General features: G+C 37.2%; 1 protein-coding gene across 13 annotated transcripts in view; it reads right to left on the bottom strand.

Moving 5' to 3' along the window:
• Nucleotides 1-232: 232 nt before the first annotated feature.
• The window catches only part of SOX6 (SRY-box transcription factor 6), a 582,676-nt gene continuing 572,957 nt past the window's right edge, over nt 233-9,951 (bottom strand). For all 13 annotated transcript variants that reach the window (XM_089521088.1, XM_089521087.1, XM_089521089.1 and 10 more), the window contains one exon: nt 233-9,644. In XM_089521088.1, the coding sequence (XP_089377214.1) occupies nt 9,341-9,644 (304 nt within the window). In that variant the 3' untranslated portion in view covers nt 233-9,340. The remainder of the gene's footprint in view (nt 9,645-9,951) is intronic.

Raw genomic sequence — 9,951 nt, 5'->3', positions numbered from 1 at the left:
AGTGGCTGGAGCTTATCACGGCAAAGAGCACCAACAGTTCAAAACCCAAACTGCTTATGTGACACAAGGAAGCATTCAGGAGACTGACAATGAGCCGGGGCAGGGAGGAGGGTAAGCCTGCTCTGAAGGAATTGGCCAATTGATCTTGGGGGCCTTTTCTCCTTGGGACCTGAAGCCAACCGTTCCGGATAAAAAGAAGAAAATAGGCTGCACAGAAAAAGCCAAACGCATATCATAAAACAAAATTTATCTTTAATCTGTAAGTGTCAACAGCAGTACAAAAGATGGAGTGATGGTGAATAGATTAAGGGTAGAGAGGACAGTCTTGAGGTAAATGAGCATAAATAGGCAGTCTTATAGACACTCCCCTGAGGGGACAGAACCCCTTATCATGGCATATATGGTTTCACCCAATGATGACATGTTAAACATATCAGGAAAGCACCTTGTGCAAAAAGAAAAAAAGAAAAGAAAAATAAAAAATCCCCTCAAATAAGTAGGTAAGGTGCCAACATACACCAGAATATACACTATAAAGACAGCGTCTTTCACTTTTGTCTTTTCTGTTCATTTCTGAGGCAGAGGAGAGAAGAATCTTTAAAAGTACCACTGGAAAAAATTATTTAATTTACCTCACGTCAATACTGCACAACAAAATCCAAGAGGTCTGTTTATGCTACAAAGCAAAGCTAAGAATGATTCCTTTTTTCCCTCCCGTTAAATTAAGAGCACAGAGACTTCTTTATTTTAAAAAAAAAAATCAACATCCTTAGCAAACTTTTCTTTTCTTTTTCTTTTCCTTTACAAACTGCTTCAAGAGGAGAGTGTGAGAGATGTGATGGCAACTTTTAAGTTCATTTAAAAACTTTACACTGGACTGTACAAGAGTTTTCTTTTTTGATAAACTATTTACATTTTCAGACTTTTAAAACATATTCAAAGCAGCAATAGACACTAGGGTTTTTATTTTATTTCCCCCCTCTACATGCCCAAATAATTACCAGCCCTGGGCCCAAGGTAGGTACCTGCACTGTATATAGAATTTCTACAAATAAAATGGCCAGTTAAAAAAAATTTTGCTTGTGGGTATAGAAACAGCAGCCCTAGCATCGTAAGACCCACACTTGCATGGCTGCGATAGGAACAAAAGCATAGTACCTTGACATGGGGCATCTCCGTTGTCCCCCCAACAGCTCTACACAAAATTTTTACACTTTGAAACAGCAGCTAGCATGTCAGTCCAGCATGTCAGTGAATTGTGCTGATTAAATTAACATAGAATACAATCTCACAATATACATCACAAACAAATTACAATGTCAGGAAAGAAAAGAAGTTACAGTAAGTAACAGCTTATAAGCTCGTCTTAATGTCATTAAAAAAAATCCAACAACATTTGTACATGGCAAATACAAGAATGAAGGAACAGAAGTACTAAAACATTCTAAACATTGCTACAGGATGATGAAGGGTACATAGAAGCGGGGGGCGGGGGGGCACAACAACAACCCTGTGCTTCTGAGAAAGCAAAACACAAATGACAAAGGAAGACGAAGGGAGAATGCACACTAGCGGGTCTGCAATGTGCAGCATACAGTTAAATATTTGCACATTCCCCAAACTTTTGAGAGCACCAAGGACCTCACTTGTGGTTTTTGAAGAAAGCGTAAGTTATAAAGCAAGCTGTGTCACTAAGCTGCTTTATAGCTTTCATATTGCCATAAATACCAATTGGATACATTTTCTTTTCACACATACACCCCAAACCCACCCCCTCCTCTTTACATACAAGGAGTGAACTCCCTCAGAATACTGATGTTTTGTTTTTTAAAATCAGCTTTAAACAATCTTGGCCTTTTTTTAATAAAGGGAGGTGGGATATGCAATGCAATGACATAAATCTGACTGTAGAACCCCCCCTCCCACATCTCTGTCAGTGCTTTCTGTATTCTAGCATGGGATCACAGTATTACAGTATATCAAACACATCATCCAAAGGGGAAGGGGGAATTAGAGAACAAAGACTGATAGAAAAAGGTGATGGCCAAGTAATTTGGGGTGGGAAGAGGAAAGTGAAGTGTTTAACAAAAAAGGTAAGTGCCTTTATTTATTTATTTTTTTAAAAAATCAAATGAGGTCACATGTTAGTCTTTAAAAAGGACATGCTTAAGTGCCAACTTCAGTCTTTAAACATGCATGCAAACATCTAGGATCTGCGACTATGTTTTTTTTTTTTAAAAAAAAATGAGAATATGAAAAACTGTATTATACATTCTACTTGCTGCATTTCTAGAGCAGTTGTTGGCACTGACAATCCCATCCAGATATACACATAAAATTCTGCAGCTTAACTTTAATATATTCCTAAAATCTTTTGGTGCCTGAGGCTGTGATCTTCATACTACCGACCCTGGAGTAGTAACGTCAGCTTCTGATAAGACTATTCCAGAATGTGCAGTGTGAGGATCCCACCTTTAAGTGCTTTCCTAGATTGAAGCCCTGTGGTACTCCTTACTGGGAAAATTAATTGTGTTAAAGTGAAAAGACATATTAAGCTTCAATGAGACAAAGAACAGTAGTAGGTACAGTAGGAAGTCATGCTTTAACTTGTATTAGGGGAGTTGCATTTACACAATCATCAATTCACTTACACAATCATTTAAACAATCATTGTTACTGCTATACTTTGTTTGTTTTTCACATGACTTTGTATTAATTGTAAATAACAAATGCACTCACACTCCCAAGGAACACTATACCATTTGATCTGGAGTTCTTATCCTGCTGTAATTCCATTTGACTTTTCCCCATGTAGTAACTCTTAATGGCAATGGGCACAGTCATTTGGGAATACCAGCATACATTTATGTATGAGGAGAAGGAGAGTTGCAGTTCAGTGGCAAAGCACATGTACTGCATATGTAAAGTTATGGGTACAAGGCCTTGTGGATAAGATTGTTGTTGTTTTAAGTGCTAGCTAGCAGGGAAGACATAGGCCCTCTGTGCCTGATCCCCTGGGGAGTTGTTGTTCACAGCACGGGTGCGGGTGGGCCAAAGCCTGACTCGGTATAAGGCCACAACCTATATGGGGCCCTTTGGTCAGAGATCTTTGCTCGCTCTTTTTCATAAAGAGATCCCTGTGAAAGCGTTTTTCAGTATTATTAAGACTTTATTTTGCTTTCTGGCAAATACCAGGTCAATGGAATTATTTATTTATCGTGCTGTTATCATTTAATTAAAGGGTTATTCTAACTAGTCGCAAAGCATTTCAGAAATCTTCTCTGGAACATGAAGTCTTTTAGAAATTTTGCCTTTGCTAAGGAATAGAGTGACAATAGTAATGTTAAGAATAAAAAATACTACTCAGAGTCCAGATGTTCTAACTACATGGGGATGAATTATGAAAAAAAAAAACATTATTTGGGGAAACTTGAACATATTCTGTGGTTTATTGCAGACAGCAAGGATAGATGCCATCTTACATTATTGCTAATTTTACTTCCTTTTTTGACAGGCCAACTTTGTTCCACATTTGAACACAGATCTAACCAGATCTGTGTTGCATTTAATAAGGGGCTTCACTCACACAGGCCTGGTTAATGGCAGCCTTCCATAGCATCCATATTAACTTACTTATTTGTCAGGCATCTTGACATACTTAGTTATACTAGTTGCTCTCAAACAAAGCGTAAGGAGAACCTTTTGCAGTTTTGCTTGGAAGAAAATTGCAGATTTTAAATGATCTTGGTTGCAAGCTAAACTAGAAATCTGGCACTTAAGCAACCCATATTTTAAAGCAGTTGTATTTTATGATACCCCTAATTAAGTGGAAGGTTGAGAGCTATTGGGTTGTGTGCTTTGAGGATAAAAGAGTTCACTGATTGATTATACTAGTTAACTTCCAAGAAATTTAATGGAACCACATCTGCCAACATTGTCAGAGATCTGGCTGCTGTATCAGCCTGCAACAGTGCTGTTTCATCAGGGCCCTGATCAAGAGAAAGAAGTTAGTTTCACTGAAATTGAGTTGTGTCCATCTTGCCGGCCTGGTTGAAATGGGGACTCAGATATGAGCCTCTTTCTCTGAATTAGCACCATGATCTATAATGCTGCACAAGGGGATCCACTGACACACCACATTTTATGGCAGCAGTGTTTAGGACCAGCCTATCAGGTTGCATTTCTTTGCCCAATGTTTTATCAGTCCCAGTAACTATAATGCCACTACCAGAGACTAAAGAATATAGGGATTATAATGCCTGAAGCATGTGTTGTATTTTTAAATCACTTGCATTTATGAAATATGAGATTCGGATTCAGAGGAGGGCACAAGTGAGGCATCTTGCCATCCTAGCTACAGGTCCACAATACTGGTCTTGCACTGCAGGTGTAAATTCAATATCTACATGAGGTACAGTGATTTGTCAGCATTTAATATGGACCAATGTACACTGATACAGAACAAAAGTAAATACATAACTTATACTTCACTAAATATTCAAAAACAAAAAATAAAATTCTATTTCCTATGTTATATTTACACATTTAAAAAAAAAAATCTAAAATGAGATGGTGACTAGTCAAAAACCTTGTTTCGAGCTCCAATTAAGAATGAAAAGAAAAATTCATTTCCAAACGATTGTCCTTCCTTGATTTCTGCTGACACTTTAGAGCCAACACTGGCTAATAAATACAATAAACTGCTTCTGTATGTTTTAGATTCAAATACTTTTTCACCCAACCTGTCCAATAAAGTAGCATTCCACCATCTGCTGATTCATGAAGAGCCAATCAGTGTCAAGAACACTGCTTTAAGTTATAGAGTATCAACCCAGATGCAGGGCTGGAGCTAAAACGAAGTATTCATACATAGACGAATCTTGCATAAATAAATGAAATAACAAGACATAAAAATGACTTCAATCCAGCAACTGTGAGGCAGGCCCACACGAGTCGAAACAGATGACTTTTGTTCATGTCATTTTTGTACAACAGTTTCACATTAGTTAGAAGTGATAAAAAATACCATTTATATCCAGTGTTTATAACACTTACGAAACAACATCTGTGTATGTATGTGTGTGTGTGTTTGTACTACAAGCAAAATCAAGTTTCAGTCCTAAAGAACAGTCCTTTGTTCTCCACCAGCCTACAGAATATTATTTTGGCATGGTCATAAAATTTATATATATAAAAAATAATCCACTAAACTAAATGTTTGCCTTTGTGCAAAAATAATTACACAAAATACAATGCGAGCAATACAGCATTCTACCTATGCAACAACAACATCAGCCAAAGAAAGAAAGAAAGAAAGGAATCCCTATAAAAATGGTGAGGAAAGAAATGTAAGACTCAGACAGATCTATAGTAGGAGAAATATGTATGAAATTAATAAATACTCATTCTTTAGGAAAAAATGTGTACCTCCTCACTGAGCTACATGGATTAGATCAGTTCATATTTCCAAACAATCTTAACTACAAAGGATTTTCTTTCAGTACCTTAGCTAAATAAAGAGGGCGCTCACCAGCTAATGAGAACAGGTACCTTTAACTTCATGACTAGACCAGTTTTATTGCTCTTGCTAAACCCATTTTATCCAGATTACAAAATGGCTGCCAAAGCCTGTTGAGAATGTTATTTTTTCTTGTCAGTTCAGCAATCCTTGTTTACTTGTGTGGATTAAATTGTCTGTTTTAACATTGCAAAAATTATTCTACCTCCAGCAACTGTTGGTGAAAATTGTCAGAGCATTGTTAGCATTCTGTTTTGTTATGTTCATTTTGCAATGTTGTATGAGAGCACGCGACAGTATCTTTCTCTGATGTTTTGCCCATTTTACTCATTAGTAACCATTTTAAAGCCATTGAAATCAAGGGGGGAAGAACAAAATGATTGCAACATGGGCCCAAGGTCTCTAAAATGGAAGCCAGATTTCCACAATGGAGTAGATGAGAGCCTTGTCTGATGTAGTTGATAGTGCAGGTTTGTACAGAAGGAAATGAACTGCAGGCCAAGATTTCAGGAGGAATTAGATCATGCCCACATATTAAATACATGCTGATTTGTCATCTTTGCCATCACACAAGATGCGAGGATGCTTCTTAAAATCATAGTAACGCTTTTACCTAAGTAAAAGCTTGTAAGAAAGGAAGAAGCTCTTCCTATTGACTGACTTTTTAAAATTATACATCAGAACCCTCAACAACATAACTCTGCTTCACACAAACTGATAGCTTGCTGTAGGATGCCTGAAATTGCAACTTTCGTAGAATTTGCTCCATCTGTATCAATACAGATACAGTTCACAATTTTACCTCTGCCCCCCAAAAATCAGAAAGACTCTACTAAGCAAAGAAAAATGAAGGCTAGTCCCATCTCTGGAGCATCCACCATTCACACATAATGGAAAAGGGTTCCTACAGCATGATATACAAGTGTGCAACTGACTTTATTTAGACAACTTGTAGGTGAATGATTTAGCATCTATAACATTGCCACCTCTGTGAGGTATGTTTCTATGAATTATATTCTCTGATAACTCTTAAATCACTGAGATTATTGAAGGTTATTGTAGGGGGGATTGTTCCCCTCCTCCATTTTCTTCCTATGACTGTTCCCGCTCCTCTTCCTAGGATTAAATATTTCAAAAGAAACTGAATCAAAGCCTGTCAATGTTAGTGGCCCAAATTCTAACAATACATCCTTATGCCCTGGTGCAGTGTTATCTATATAATTTATTTGTGCAATATTGCTATACCTCAAACCTACACACCATGGCCTTCATGCTGCATAAAACTGAACTATTGAAATGTTTAAATCGAATCGAGCTCATATCCACCAAATCTTGATTTGAACATATATGAATTATATATATTTAAGACTAAGATTATTAACCTGGGAATGCTTCTTTTCTCGTCCTCCAGCTTTCTTATAAGCCAATTTTACATGTAAGACTCTCACAGTACAATAAGTGAGATTTGCATTTCTGCAGCATCTTAAAGCCTAGAGCAATTTATAGGTATTTATTTGATATGATATTATGCTTGGGACATAACTGCTGTTGTTTTGTCTCCTATTTTATAGGGCAAATAATATAAATCACTGAAACCCTAAAGTTATTTTGATGTGTATTGAGCACACATCTACGGAAATAAAACCTGAAAGATTACGATAAAATCACACGAGTTAACTCAAATGCAAAGGGAATGAGCTTGGGGTTCATTTTAGTTCTCAGAACTAATACTTGATACAATATTAAGGTTTTGTGCATCTTTTTCTATAAATATTTCATAGATACTGACAAATGTTAATGGCAATATGTGGAATCCTAAACTATGGCAGTATTTTACATCTTCAAAATAATAATAATAATAATAAAAGACTCAGTGGACTTTCTGTCTGCATCCCATACAGCAGTTAAGAGAATTTGGCTGGGATACTTTTACAGTATTGGTTCTCACCCTTGCAGGATGATGCAGATTGTAGTCCAACACTATCCTGAGAGCCAAGCTTGAGAACCAGTGTTTTAGTACTACTGTAGAAGAGTTCAAGAGCTTATCCCACACTCAACTAGGATTTTTGCTGCTTTTCCCCTTTCAACTACCATGAGTGCAACACACATTTTTTGACTGTTTCTGAAACGATTTCCTTAGTTTCGAAATTGGTTTGCCATGCAGGGAGAGGGTGGGCCACAGCATAAGAAACCTAATTCTAAAGAGCCATTGGGCTTTTGGATCTAACTTGATAATTCTTTGGATGCAGGTCTGTGACAGACACATAGGGCAAATATACTAAGAAAACATTAAAAGCACCTGAATCCAACCTAATGCCTGCCATCATCCCCAGCTATCAATTTCCATCAACTCCAATCAACATGACAATTGATGAGAAGGTGACAAGAGCTGTACTCTGAGACATTTGCAGGGACTTATCATATAGTTTTTCCAGGTTTGACACAGATAAATGATATCCCACACACGTACACAATTCCTTTTCAGTATTACAGTGGGCCCTTGATATCTCCTGGGATTTGGTTCCAGGGACCCCATGGATACCAAATCCCAAATCTTGAGTTCCGTTAAATACAATGGCATAGTAAAATGGTGTCCCTTATATAAAATGGCAAAATCCAAGGTTTGCTTCTTGAAATGTATATATTTTTTAAATATTTATTGCCATGGATGGTTGAATTTGTGGATAAAGAATCCGTGGATGTGGAGGTCTGACTGTACATACTTTTCTGTTTTTAAGATGGACAGAAGCTTTTAAGGGAAATGACTTTTTTTATATAAAGAAGTCAATACAAAACTGGAAATATATCACTATAATAGTACTTTTGACAGAAAATAAAATTTATATATGGACCCCTGACATTCTGGAATGAATAGATTGTTTAAGAGAAAATAGAATTAAGACTGAATGTAAGGGTTAAGACCAAAAGAACAGATTATATTTGGAGGTGGCCTTGAATTCTGAAGACAGGCCTGTCTGTAGCTGGTGATCACTCTATTGTGCTTACTTAATATTTTGTACTGATGTTACATCATGAGGCAGAAGCAACTGGGCAAGTGCATTGTGGCAGTCATGTTCACTATTTTAAGAATATCCTGTCTCCAGATTCCTGAGTACTTTACCATTTTTCTGGAAAAATTACATGTTTTTGTAAGATACATAGCTATTTTTAAGATGCCAAAGGATTGTCTAAGACTTTACAGTGTCTCCCTTAAGACTTTTTAAAATGTTAAGATTCAAAAGTTATGAAAGTTTGGCACATCAGAAGATCAGCTATACAGGTGGAGGGAAAAATGGAATTTAGAGACCTTGTTTAAAAAAGATGAGCTAAGAGTCACAGATGCACAGACTTGAGGACTTGTTCTGGTTCATGATAGGAAAACTGCAGTTATTTTTTTGTTTTTCGTTTTCTAACATAATTCAGAATAAAAACACATTCACAACCTGTAGGCTAGCACAGCATACCTGAGTGAGAATGTAAAACCCCCATTTAAAACAGCAACTTAAACCTTTTTTTATCAGCATCCAGGAGGAGAAAAACAGACCAAACAAAAAGTAAGACTTGTAAGAGAGCTATTGATTCATATAAGTTTTCAAGTCCCAATGTCTGATACTTAATGTCTTCACCTAAATTTTTTTTTAAAAAAAAAAGTTCATGAAAATTAGGGAACAATCTGTGTCACACATTAAGAAACATTTAAGACCATTCTGCAGATGTAACTGTAGGAGCCACACATGCATGCAGGCTCATTTAAGAACTTTTTGTTCAAAACAAATCAAAAACAAAAACAAAAGTCAGAGTACTTTAATCCAGCAAACATCCTCAGTTGGCAGTGACAGCCTCATGGGCTTCATTCTCACTGCTATAGTCTGATTTGGGGTCATCCTCAAAGTCCTCGTACAGTTCCATCTCATCTTCCCCGTTGATCATTTCATTGCCAGCCAGGCTCCCACTGTCTGCCTTCATGCTATAAGTGCTCTGAATGACAGGGATGCTGGGCTCAGGGCTTGCAGAGGTGCTGGAGCAATCTGATGTCATCTGAGGTGATGGTGTAGTTGCTGCCATAGTAATAGCACCTGGGTAGACCACACCAGTCCCTGTGCTGATTGGAATCTGAGGCTGTTGCCTGCAAGGAAATGCAAACATGGAACAGACATCCTGTGAGTTCATTTAAAGAAGCAAATATAACTCAGTTCAACAGAAGTTGCAGCAATATGTTTTGTTTTTTGGTCTAATATCCGCAAATCTAACATACTATGTAGAATTGAAGCTTACTGATTCTTGGGTTTTTTAAATTTTATTTTACGTATAATAGACAGTCAGCATGATATAGGGCCCAAACAGACTGGCTGGAAAAGTCAGCTTCCAGGTGGCTTGGGGGCATGGTTTTTTTTATGTGGCATGCCCCCAAGATGTGCGAAAGCCGCCTAGCT

Source organism: Sceloporus occidentalis, unplaced genomic scaffold (genome assembly GCF_023333645.1).
Source record: "Sceloporus occidentalis isolate IW3139 unplaced genomic scaffold, rSceOcc1.0.p SCAF_4, whole genome shotgun sequence".
NCBI classification, from domain to species: domain Eukaryota; kingdom Metazoa; phylum Chordata; class Lepidosauria; order Squamata; family Phrynosomatidae; genus Sceloporus; species Sceloporus occidentalis.
Note: the sequence above shows the minus strand (reverse complement) of the source record. Positions and strands in the feature narration are given on the sequence as shown.